The 13,238-nt window shown below is 44.9% G+C and overlaps 1 protein-coding gene across 1 annotated transcript in view; it reads left to right on the forward strand.

Annotated features, from left to right (window-relative positions):
- LOC115456472 (desmocollin-3-like) overlaps positions 1–13,238 on the forward strand; it is a 209,431-nt gene that overhangs the window by 60,312 nt on the left and 135,881 nt on the right. The window contains exons 6-7 of the mRNA XM_030185558.1: positions 4,665–4,809; positions 7,429–7,598. Of these exons, the coding sequence (XP_030041418.1) occupies positions 4,665–4,809; positions 7,429–7,598 (315 nt within the window). The remainder of the gene's footprint in view (positions 1–4,664; positions 4,810–7,428; positions 7,599–13,238) is intronic.

The following is a 13,238-nucleotide window of genomic DNA, read 5'->3' on the forward strand; positions in this document are numbered from 1 at the left end:
TTATCCAGGCTCAGTGGGATTTCCCGGATGCTCCGCTTAGGTTGGCTAGGTCAGTGGTTCGGCTTTATCCAGTTCCTGAAGCGGATAGATCCCTTCTGAAGGTGCCTGTTGTAGATGCTGTAGTATCGGCGGTGACTAAGCGCAATATCGTTCTGGTTGATGGTGGTACTGCTCTTCGGGATGTGCAAGAGCGTAGGCTTGATGCGCTTCTGAAGACTTCTTTTGATGTCTCCTCTCTAGCGGTGCAAGCGGCCATTTGTGGTTCTTTGGTAGCTAGAGCCTGTTTTCGTTGGGCTGAGCGAGTTTTGGATAGATCTTCTGATGACTTCTCGGTGATTGATTCGGAAGTGGCTCAGCTTTTTTGGCGGATGCTTTGTATGGTTTGTTGAGGGCATCATCGAAGTCTGTGACCCTTTCAGTTGCGGCTCGTAGGTCTTTGTGGCTGAAAGGCTGGTCTGCGGATGCAGCCTCTAAGTCTAAATTGAGTAAGTTCCCGTTTCGGGGTTCTTTTCTGTTTGGCCCTGAGTTGGATAAGCTGGTCAATAGTTTGGGAGATACTAAAGTACCTCGTCTGCCAGAGGATCGTCCTAGGGCTTCTCAAGGTTATTCTGGATTTAGTCGGGTTTGAGGACGGGATTTCCGCTGCTTTAGGGCTGTCAGAGCTGTTCCGCCACAGCAATCTCGTTTCTTTCAAAGGAATCAGGCCTTTCGCGGGTTCCGTAGGGGAGGTAAAGATTCCCTCTCTTCCTCTCAGTCCTCTTCCCGTCCAGCCCAATGAAGGTGCGAGGGCCTTGCCTCTGGTTCCAGTGGGAGCTCATTTAGCTCTCTTCTTTCAGAGGTGGGTCCAAATCACTTCAGATCAGTGGATCTTAGAGGTTATTCGAGACAGGGTACGCCTTAGAATTTGCTCGTCCTCTCTCCAATGCCTTTCTAGAGTCTCCCTGACGTTCTCGGCTAAAAGCAGGGGCGGTGTGGGACACTCTGTTAAGGCTTCTCCAGCTGCAGGCGGTTTGCCCAGTACCTCCGTCCAAGCTCAAGCAAGGTCGTTATTCGATTTATTTTGTAGTCCCAAAGAAAGAAGGTTCCTTCCAGCCAATTTTGGATCTCAAGGCAGTCAATCGATCGCTTCGGGTTCCCAGTTTTCTAATGGAAACTTTGCGCTCAGTGATAGTGGCAGTCAGGACAGGAGAGTTCCTTACGGCTTTGGATTTGACGGAGGCTTATCTGCATATTCCAATTCAGGCAGCGCATCAGCTATTTCTCCGATTTGCAGTTCTGGGACAGCACTTTCAGTTCTGCGTGCTTCCCTTCGGTTTAGCCACGGCACTGCTTACTTTCATCAAGGTCATGGTAGTTGTCGCAGTGGCGCTCAGATGGGAGGGCATTTTGGTTTATCCTTATCTGGACGACTGGTTGATTCGCGCAAAATCGTATCAAGAGAGCCTTCAGGTCACAAATTGAGTGGTCCAGCTTCTGCAGTTTCTTGGTTGGGTGGTCAATTCAGCCAAGAGCCGGTTGGTGCCTGGAATATTTGGGAGTTGTGTTCAATATGTTGCAGGGTCGCGTTTTTCTTCCGCAGACAAGGATTCTCAAGATCCAATCTCAGATTTCATCCTTGTTGCGCAGCCAGATTCTGTGTGCTCGAGATTATTTGCAGGTGTTGGGCTCCATGGCAGCAACGATAGAGGAAGTTCCTTGGGCCAGGGCGCACATGCGCAGTCTTCAGTCATCCCTCCTGTCCCGGTGGTCTCAGACGGAGTCAGTACGCGTGAGGTTACTTTTGCGAATGCCAGAGTGCAGCAGCTTGTACTGGTGGTTGAGGACGTCCAATTTGATCAAGGGCATGCCATTAGATCAGCCCAGTTGGACACTGCTAACTACGGATGCCAGTCTCAAAGGCTGGGGTGCCCATTGCCTGGGACAGTTTGTTCAAGGTCAGTGGTCTCAGTCGGAGGCATCCTTGTCGATCAATCTCCTGGAAACCAGGGCGATCAGGTTAGCTCTGGTGGCGTTCTCTTCTCTACTGGAGGGCAGGTCGATTCGCGTTCTGTCGGACAATGCGACTGCCGTAGCTTGTCAATCAGCAGGGAGGAACGCGGAGTCACATGCTACATCTGGAATCATCAAGAATCATGTCCTGGGTGGAGGCTCATGTAAGTGCTCTGTCGGCGTCTCATGTGGCAGGAACGGAAAACGTACAAGCAGATTTTCTCAGTCGAAATCTTCTCGATCCCGGGGAGAGGGCTCTGGGATCGTGGGCCTTTCAGGTTATAGTAGATCAGTGGGGTTGGCCAGTAATGGATCTACTGGCCACTCAACTCAGTGCCAAAGTAAGTCGTTTCGTCAGTCGCAGAAGGGATCCACGGAAAGAGGGGGTGGATGCTCTTCTTCAGCCGTGACCCCACGGGCTTCTATACGCGTTTCCTCCGTGGCCTCTGTTGGGGAAAATTCTGCAGCAAATCGACGCACACGAGGGAAAGGTGATTCTGGTAGCTCCAGATTGGCCTCGCTGACCTTGGTACGCGGATCTTCTGCATCTTTTGGATGCTCCTCCTCTTAGGTTGACGGATCATCCCGGTCTATTTGTTCAGGGGTCGATTCTTCATCCAGATCCGGCTCGATTTTGTCTTATGGCCTGGCTCTTGAAAGGGTGCAGTTGACAAAAAGAGGTTATTCTTCCAAAGTCATTTCTACTATGCTTCGTTCACGTCGTCGTTCCACTTCTCCTATTATTATATCAGAATTTGGCAAATATTTGAAGCCTGGTGTGTGGATTGAGATATTTGTCCTTTACGTGCTTCAGTTCCGCAGATGTTGGATTTTTTACAGCATGGTTTTGATAAGGGTTTGGCCCTGGCTTCCCTTAAGGTTCAAGTGGTGGCCTTATCGTGTTTTCGGGGGCGTGTACAGGGCAAATCTTGGGTGTGCCTTCCTGATGTGCCTTGTTTTTTGAAAGGAGTTGGTCTTCTACACCCTCCTTCGAAAGTGGTGTTTCCGGCTTGGGATCTTAATTTGGTCTTGTCAGTTCTTACTAGGCCTCTGTTTGAGCCTTTGTTGGACTGTTCTCTTAAGGATTTAACACTTAAGACTGTGTTTTTAGTGGCCATTGCTTCTGCCAGACGGGTTTCGGAGCTGCAGGTTCTTTTGTGTAGATCGCCGATTTTGGAGTTTTCTAAGGAGCGTGTCGTGTTGTGGCCTGTTCCTTCGTTTCTTCCTAAAGTGGTCTCTCATTTTCATCTTTCTCAGTCTGTGGTTTTGCCAGTTTTAGGTTCGTCCTCGGGTTCGGAAGATCAACGCATATCGCGGTTTCTCAATGTTAGAAGATTATTTGAACGTGTCAGAGCATTTCAGACGTTCAGATCGTTTGTTTGTGCTTATTGGGGGTTCCGTAAAGGTCTAGCAGCTTCTAAACCAACTCTGTCTAGGTGGTTGAAGGAGATGATTCAGTCTGCATACATTCTTTCTGGTAAACAGGTTCTGGGGGGAATCAAGGCTCATTCTACTAGAGGGTAGGCAGCCTTTTGGGCTGAACGTTGTTTGGTTCCTCCGTTGGAGATTTGTAAGGCGGCTACTTGGTTTTCTTTGCATTCATTTTCGAAGCATTACAGATTGGATGTCCAGTGCCGTCAGGAAGCAGTTTTCAGAGCAAGGGTTCTCACGGCAGGTTTGCTGGGGTCCCTCCCTTAAATTGTACTGCTTTGTTACTTCCCACGAGTCAGTTCCTGGACCGGTCTGGAAGGATGCTAAGGAAGGAGAAATTAGGTCTTACCTGCTAATTTGCTTTCCTTTAGTCCCTCCGGACCGGTCCAGATCCCTCCCAGAAAAATCATCAGTGTATATAGGAGTTCGGTGTGGCATATGGTTTTAGTTTTGGTTTCCAGTAGGAGCTGTTTTGTAGTTTGTATTTTAAAATTAAATATTACTAATTTTGTTATGACCAGGAATTTTCCATTGAGCAGTTCGGCACGGAGGTGTCGCTGTCTTGCTTGGGATGGTTTGGCTGCTAATATTTCCAGGGGCACAGTGGAAGGCTATATGTTCTACTCTTTATTCTTCTTCTGCTTTGTTACTTGTTTACTGAATCTAAGGCTAGTTGTGTAGGACTCTTATTGGCTCTAGAGATTCAGAATTCTCAGTCTCCACCTGCTGGAAGGAAGGAGTACATAACCCACGAGTCAGTTCCTGGACCGGTCTGGAGAGACTAAAGGAAAGCAAATTAGTAGGTAAGACCTAATTTCTCCTTACATAGAAACAAGATCTCCAAGAAAAACTAAGAAGCCAAAAAGCAGTAGTGTGCTGATTACTGTGTTCTAATACCATGCTAAAAAAAGTAGGCTTTATTTTTTAGTGTTTGAGGCAGTTTTATGGGTAGTGAGGGTACATAGCCACACACTGTCCAATTAGTGTGGGAGCCCTTATCACCTAGTAAATAGGTGGTGCTAAGAGCTTCCACGCTAATAGCCATGCGCTTAATTGGGAAATTAGTACATGACCATTATGGGGGAAAAAGACAAATGTGGCCAATTTACCACCGCACTAAAAGTGGCCTCAGCAAAGTAGAATGGGCACTCTTAGCACGACTTAGTAAAAGGGCCCCAATATCAGGAAAATGAGCAGAAGGTTAGATTCTGTTGACTCGTAACCGCTTTCTTTTTCTCTTGCAGCTAATGGGCTATGCAAAAACTAGAGAAGGATATTCACCAGAAATACCACTTGATATTACAATCAAAATTGAGGATGACAATGATAATGCTCCCGAATTTACAGAAGGCACTTTCTGTATGAATATACGAGAAAACAGCCCATCTGGTAATAAAATTAATTTGTAAGCATAACTGTAGTTTTTTGTTAGTAAATTAAGATATATTAAATGAATTTTCAAATACTAAAAGGGCTGAATGTGGTTAAGCCAGTGAGGGGAGGGCAATTTTCAGCCTGGAGGATTTATCCAAAGAAAACATTTTTTTTTTAATCCTTTTGCCCCATCTACAAAACATTCCTTCACAAAGCATGCAGTTTAAAACAGAAATCTTTGATCAACTGCTTTGATAATATCCAGCAAAGTGAGGGTAGTATTTTGTGAATTTGTTAAACGAAATGTCACTGCAAACGAAGGTTCCTTAAAATAAAATTCAGAACACAGCAGTAAAACTTATTAAAGGAGCAAAAAAATTGGGTCATGCAACTCTGCTGCTAAAACTGATTTCACATAAAAATCACATTTAAGATCCTGATAGTGGTTTCTAAGATTTGGCTGTCAGGGTTTTCCCTATTTTTTTTTAGTTTTGCTTATTAATGCTCTATTCGTCACCCAGAGCACTATGATCAACAGAGCCAGATCTCCTGGTGATCCCTTCATTTAGTCATATTTATCAAGATAAAATCCAGCACTTTGTCTCTAAAGGCCTTTTACTAAGCTGCAGTAAGCATTAGCATGCGCTTACTGCAACTTAAAAATACGTATAGGCGTCCTGCAGTAATTTCCAATCCCCCTGTTTATTAAGCTCTGCTAGCCGCTGCCGTGCGTTAATGGGCTGTGTCGGCATTGCCACATGGCTTAGTAAACAGGGCTAAATCTGCGCATGTTAACTTACTCCTCACTGACCTCCCACTTAGCCATCTATCCCCCCTTTAATCTGTTCAGAACTCTGCTGCACGTCTTATATTCCGCCAGAACTGATATACTCATATCACCCCTCTCCTCAGGTCACTTCACTGGCTTCCAATCAGATACCGCATTCAGTTCAAGCTTCTCCTCCTTACCTTCAAATGCACTCGTTCTGCTGCCCCTCACTACCTCTCTACCCTCATCTCCCCTTATGTTCCCGCCCGTGACCTCCATTCACAGGACAAATCCCTCCTCTCAGTACCCTTCTCCACCACCGCCAACTCCAGGCTCCACTCTTTCTGCCTCGCCTCACCCTATGCTTGGAACAACCTTCCTGAGTCCTTACGCCAAGCCCCCTCCCTGCCCATCTTCAAGTCTTTGCTTAAAGCCCACCTCTTCAATGCTGCATTTGGCACCTAACTCTTACCAGACTGCCCCAATTTGACTGCTCCTATCAGACTGACTGTTCACTTGTCCTTTAGATTGTAAGCTCTTTGAGCAGGGACTGTCCTTCTATGTTTAATTGTACAGTGCTGCGTAACCCTAGTGGCGCTTAAGAAATGTTAAGTAGTAGTAGTAGTAACTGTGCACAAAAATGTATTTTTACACTTTTCTTGGAGGGGTGTGTGGGAGTGGAGAGTGATCATTCCTATGCTAATCAGCTAGTGCAGTTACATTACTGTGCACTAATTGATTAATTCAGGATTAACAAGCCCTTACCACCTGTAAAATAGGTGCTCATGTGCCCATTAATTCAAACAATGGAAAATTGGCCATTTTACTGTCTTGGCACATGGGAACCCCCCCCCCCCCCCCCATAAAGAATACTAAGGCCCCTTTTTACCACAGCTTAGTAAAAGGATTCGCAAGTGTTGTTGGCCCCCCAGTTTGGAATAAGCTTCCTAATCTTATAAGAATGGACCTTCATTTCAAGCATTCAAGAAGAGCCACAGGACACATCTCTCTTTTTTTTTAGTTTCATTTCGCTCGGAATAAAACGTGTGTATATTGATGGTTATATGAAGCGCTGAGTGGCTGGACCATAGTCTACACCTATGTATCTTTTCTTGCTTTAAATATATTATGACTTGTAAACTTAAAATTAGCTGACTGTTGCATGCAAAAGAGGGATCATAAATTTAATTGTAAATGTTGTATTCATTCAAATCATATCTGTGAAATTCAGTTTAAATGTCATAAAATATTAGTCTTTACTCCACTGCAGTTTTTTCCCAAGTGTGAAAATAAAGCAAAGTAACTGATCACTGTGTTTTATGCTGTCATATTCATGCGGTTATTTTAGCTAGTTAAGTGCTGAAAATCGACACTTAACTGGCTAACCGCCAACTGTGCCCCCTGGAACTCCCCCCCACCCCGCCCCGAATACTACGCACTAACTAGGCATTTTCAATGGTGCTATCCACTTTGTTGCTGAAAATGCCTGGTTAGTCCTGGACAGACCATTTAAATAGCCAGGAGCTTCTCCTGGCCGTTTAAATCATTTGTACTTATGGGTAACTATATTCAAGTTTCTTTTGGATCCGAAGCCTGCTTGCATTCTTAGATCAGTGGTAGATTGTGCCTAAGGTTCCTCCCTTTGAGCTCTGCACTTCTGTTGAAGCGTATTGGGTTAGTATTCAAGCCCTATTCAATTGCTTATCAGTGCGTTGTGCTTGGAGCATCAAGGCTTGCCTCGTAGGTTTGTGTTTATAAGTGATCTTAATACTTTTCTGTGCTTTATGGAATATAAATAGATCATCAGTTAGTTAAGAAAGCAATAAAATGGATCACTGGAAAATATCTCTTTTTGTTTCATGCAGGTACAGTAGTGGGCAGAGTGAATGCTATGGATCGAGATGAGCCTGGCAGTAAACACACTTCCCTGAAATACTCTATTATTCAGCAGTCTCCAGGACAATCTAAACTCTTTAGTATGCATTCTGACACAGGTGTTATTATTACAATCTCAGACGGGATGCTGGACAGAGAGGTAATTTGTCTTAACAAGGTTTGTCGTTTCACTCATTAACTGCAGAGATAGAAGAGCAGGCAGCTTTGGTGTGTAACTTACAGTATTCTACAGGCGGAGACACACCCATGTGCGTCCCATGCTCTATTCACATGTACATTCCCCCTTGCAGTTACACACTTACTTCCGGATTCTATATATGGTGCCCAAATTTGGGTGAGCTTCCAAGAAGTGCGCGCAAATAATTGGCTAGCGAGCCAGTTAATGTCAATTATTGGGTTCTAACTAATTATTGAAGTTAATTGGCATCCATTAAAATTTGCATGTCCATCTCTAAGACATGGTGCCTAACTCTTACTAGTGTGTGACTGAAAAGGGGACAGGGCCTTGGGTGTGTCAGGTGCATTCTGAAAAGTTCCACATAGTTAGAGAATACTGCCTCAGCGCGCCTAACTTGGGCGCCAGCATCTACAGCAGGTTTCAGCAGGCATAAGTCTGGCACCCACAGTTCGACACGGGAATCAAGTGCAAGTGCAAAGTGATGCATGTGGGAAAGAGGAACCCAAACTATAGCTACGTCATGTAAGGTTCAGCGAGTCACGGAACGAGAAAGGGACCTGGGAGTCAGCATTGATGATACATTGAAATCTTCTGCTCAGTGTGCTGCTGCAGCTAAGAAAGCAAATACAAATCAAGGTAAGGTCTACACAAAAAGTAGCACATATGAGTTATCTTGTTGAGCAGACTGGATGGACCGTGCAGGTCTTTTTCTGCCGTCATCTACTATGTTATGTTATGTTACAATGTTAGGTATTATTAGGAAAGGGATGGAAAACAAAAATGAGGATATTATAATGCCACTGTATCGGTCCATGGTGCGACCGCACCTAGAGTATTGTGTTCAATTTTGGTCGCCGCACCTCAAAAAAGATATAGTGGAATTAGAAAAGGTGTAGAGAAGGGCGACGAAGATGATTAAGGGGATGGGACGACTTTCCTATGAGGAAAGGCTAAAGCGGCTAGGGCTCTTCAGCGTGGAGAAAAGGCGGCTGAGGGGTGATATGATAGAGGTATATAAAATAATGAGTGGATTGGAAAAGATAGATATGGAGCGTCTGTTTACGCTTTCCAAAAATACGAGGACAAGGGGGCATGCGATGAAGCTGGAGTGCAGTAAGTTTAAAACAAATAAGAGAAAATTTTTCTTTATTCCGCACATAATTCGACTCTGAAAATGCGCGCCAAAATGAGAAGAATAAAGTTCGGGGGAGAAAACCACTGACCAGACCGACGAAGAAGCAGAAAATCCGTGCCGCTGAAAAACAGATAACCTCCGATGCCGCACAAAACATGGTTTAGCCTCTGGCCCGACAGGAACCGTCAATACAGCTCCCAAGCTATACAGACCTGTCCAAGAGCGAGCACGCGCCTCTCTTTTTTTTTTACAACTACCGCCGCTAACAACGCCGGATAGCAGAGGAAAAATAATGAAGATAACAAAAAACCACCGATTAAAGTCACAGACGCTGACTTTTCACTTTTTTTTTTTTTTTTTTTTTAAATAGCTCCGCCAGAAAAGAAAATAAAGACTCTTCAAACAGAATAAGACAGAAGAGCTACCTGCTCGTTATAAGACTGGGGAAAGCAAAAACTACTTCCTTTAAATTCCTTTCATTTGAATTAATTTTTTTAATTTTCTTTTACTTGATTTAATTCTTTAAAAACAGCTGCCTATTAAAAGTGGCTGCCTCTCCCAAAGACGGTACACCTTTCCAGAGAAAGGGACGGCCCTTCCCTGCTAAGCCAGGGAGATGGGGAGGAAGGGGGGTGGACTCGAGACACCCGAGTTTAACACCCCAGAGGCTGTCAAAGAAAGAAAAGAAACCCTGTCAAGCCTCTAATTACGATTCCAGGCACAGAAGAAGTATTATAAATATATCTGTAATATCTTATAGAGAAAAAGAGAGAGAGAGACTAATGGGCTCATTTCCTACCTGCTGAGAGACTGAGAAAATACTGAGGCTAAGGTCACATGGCCAGGGCTCCTATTGGCTCTCTAGAGTCAGAGTTTTTTCTCAGTCTCCACCTGCTGGTAGGCGGGCACAACCCAACAGTCCAATCCTGGTCCGGTCCGGAGGGATGCTAAGGAATCAGCACTTACACAAACATGTATACTATGAGTTATTCTATAAAGGAACACATAAGTGCTTTTTTTGGGGGGGGGGGGAGGGGGATTGTATAAATTCTGTACCAGGAAAAATTGGTGCAAAGCATTAGAGAATGACACAAGGGACAAACTTGTCCCTGCCGTGTCCCTGTGGGTTTTTTCTCCATCCCCACTCTATCCCCGCAGATTCTGTCTCTGCTACTGCCCCGTCGCATCCCCGTGGGATCTGTCCTCATCTGCAGAAGCCTCGAACACTTACGATTTTATATTTTAATCTTTTTTCTTATGCTGTGCAACTGTTATGAATCACAACTAGAAAACAATAATAAAAGCGAGCATTTTATAATAACCCCACTCACCACCACCTTTCCAACCTCAACAATAGCTGATTTTACTACCCCAAGGAATCCTAATCCACCCTGTTAAAAAGTCCAGGGGTACAAAATACAACCCGTTCTGTAAGCCCTAGAGGGGGAGAAATATACCCTATGAAGCACTGTTATGATTTTTTAATCTGTGGATGAATAAGTCATGAACAATCTCAGGATTCAGTCTAGCTCTCCTGTCTTCCACAGTCCTTCCTGCGATAGAAGATGTTTTCTTAGATGTGCTGGTAGCAGGAATGTACAGGATCCCCCATGCAAATTTTGCTAGTTGTGGCCAAGCATGTTTGCGTGTTTTTCAAAAAAAAAAAAAATCAAAATATTGTCGTCTGCATCAGGGGCGTAGCTTCGTGGGGCAATGGGGGCGTGGGCCCCCGTAGATTTGGCACTGCCCCCCCTGCCGACGACCCTCTCGACCCCCCTCCCGCCGCCAATCCCCCGCCGCCGTCGCCATCGGGTACCTTTGCTGGTGGGGGACCCCAACCCCCGCCAGCCGAGGTCCTGTTCTTCGGCGCGGCCGTATTTCTGATCTGCAAGGCTTCATTCTGTTTCTGCGAGTCTGACGTCCACGTCAGACTCACAGAAACAGAATGAAGCCTTGCAGATCAGCCAGCAACGCGGCCGCACCGGAGAAGATGACTTTGGCTGACAGGGGTTAGGGTCCCCGGCCAGCAAAGGTACCCGATGGTGACAGCGGGGGAGGGTTGGTGGCGGCAGGAAGGGGGGGTTGAAAGGGTTGACGTCGGGGGGGGGGGGGGTCAAAGTTGTTGTTGTTGGTGGTGGCGGTAGCGGGGGGGGGGGGGGTCAAAATGGTGGGGGGGGGGGGTCGGCAGCACCGGGGGGAGGGGGGAGGTAAAACATGCCCCCTCCCGCCAAAGTCTGGCTACGCCCCTGGTCTGCATCACTCAAACATAAATAACAGTCTTTAACAGGCTTCAAAGTAGAAAATAACATGGGGACAAACGGGCTCTATCCCTGTGGGATCTGTACCTATCCCCGCCCCATCCCCTCAGGCTCTGTCTCCGCCCTGTCCCCATGGGCTCTTTCCCCATTCCTGTGTCATTCTCTACTAAGCATGATTCTATATAGAAATCACACTTACGACATAAGCATTGCCACACTGGGACAGACCAAAGGTCCATCTAGCCCAGCATCCTGTCTCCAACAGTGGCCCATCCAGGTCACAATCACCCGACAAGATCCACGGAGCAAAGCATTTTGTACTGCTTGTCCCAGGAATAGTGGATTTTTCCCTACGTCCATTTAATAACATTCTATGGCCTTTTCCTTCAGGAAGCCGTCCAAACCTTTCTTAAACTCTACTTTGCCGTCATTGTTTTGCCTGCAGCTGCAATTTCCCTTGATGCAGCAGCGTTTTTCTGCTTTTACTGTGTTTGGCTGTTTGTGCAATGGAAAAGAGATATTGTTTCTCCGGTAGTTGGGGCAATTGGTAGTATATTTTCCCCGCAATTAATTTTTACATGTATTTTTCAAGCTATTAAAAAAAAAAAAAAAAACGAAATGTTACGATGCGAATGGCGCTCATTTTGTTTTTCCCTCTGTTTTTTCTCCGTCGGGGACTTTTTGGTTGCTAGCAATGTTGTGAATTAAAGTGCAGCTCAGTTGGCGATTTCTTTGTTCTTGGCAAGACTCCGATTCAAAGTGCAGCTCAGTCGGGAATTCTCTGTTTTAGACAATGGGGCGAATTAAATTATATCTCAGCTCCAAAATAACCAATCTCCTATTCCTTTCCCTTGTGTGTGATGTTTGGAGGAAAGGTCTTTGCTATTGTCTAGCGCAGTTTTTATGGAGGTCCAGTGTGTGTCACTCTGTGTCTTTCTCATTTCCTGGTGAATTGTCTAATAGTCAATTGATTAGTACTTTACAAATCTGGCCATAATATCTTAGTTCCTTTCAAGCATTTCCCTTCATGGCTATGATGTTATACAGTGTTTTAAGAACTTAACAAACATTTTCTATGGCATAGGCTATCTGGTTCAGGTGCCATTGTTTGGTACTTTACAATGCTGGACATAAGATCTTAATTCCTTTCAGGAAATTTTCCTCCGTGGCTATGTTCTTATACAGTGTTTTAAGATCTTAACAAACGTTCTCTAGAGCGTAGGCTATATGGTTCAGATGCCATGTGCAATGAAATACATTGTCTGATACTCAATTGTTGCGTACTTTGCAATTCTGGACATAAGGTCTTACTTCCTTTCAGCAATTTTCTTTCATGGCTATGCGTTCTCTTTGGCATAGCAGATGACAGCTGCATAGGCTACATGGTTCAGATGGTTCTCATATTCTAGGAGACTCATATTCTAGGAGCACCCAGTTTTCCCAGATGCTTTAGAAGGCATGTTTTATTCACATCTTCTCTACTTTCCAACTGTCTTGGAGTTTCTCATGTGTTATCTTAGTTTTCTTCTAGGACTTACAAGATATATGTCCACATAGGGAGTAAAGTTATCCGGTCAATTTGCATTTTCTCCCACTTAGGGATAGTGGGAGGTCCTCATGCCATCTACTTGTATTTTTGTTTCCTCTATCTATTCAGCCTGGGCACATGGTAAATATTCTGGTTTTGTCTAGTATGACCATCCATAACATCTGCTATCCCTTTCTCTTCCTTACAGATTTTAGGGTCTTGTTTCAAGCTTTCTTGATGTCAGGTACAGTCTTGTCTCCTGTGGCACAAATTCACCACCTTTTCCGTAATAGGTATTTTCCAAGTCTATTCCTTTTCATTTTCATTTTATTCTTCCTCTCTCCAGAGTTTTTTTCTCTTGGAAGGAGATTCACTCATTTTCTGTGCATTTTTTGCCATAAGGGCATAAGTGTTGCCATAATGGGAAAGGCCAAGAGTCCCCATCCTGTTTTCAGATGGGGTCAATTCAGATTGCAAATACCACATTCATATTTTGTGAGTGTGCATCTGTTCATCTCTGTACATCTCAGTGAGGAAGGAGGCATGACATGATACGAGGTTTGGGGAGATCCGGTAAAATTAAAGGCCAGTGTGTCTCAGTCCACGCTCAACATATGGTGGTCCTTTCATTTTCATTCTATATGTCCTCATTCCAGACCTTCCTTTCAATTGGAAGGGGA

The sequence above is a fragment of the Microcaecilia unicolor genome, chromosome 13 (genome assembly GCF_901765095.1).
Source record: "Microcaecilia unicolor chromosome 13, aMicUni1.1, whole genome shotgun sequence".
In the NCBI taxonomy this organism is placed as follows: domain Eukaryota; kingdom Metazoa; phylum Chordata; class Amphibia; order Gymnophiona; family Siphonopidae; genus Microcaecilia; species Microcaecilia unicolor.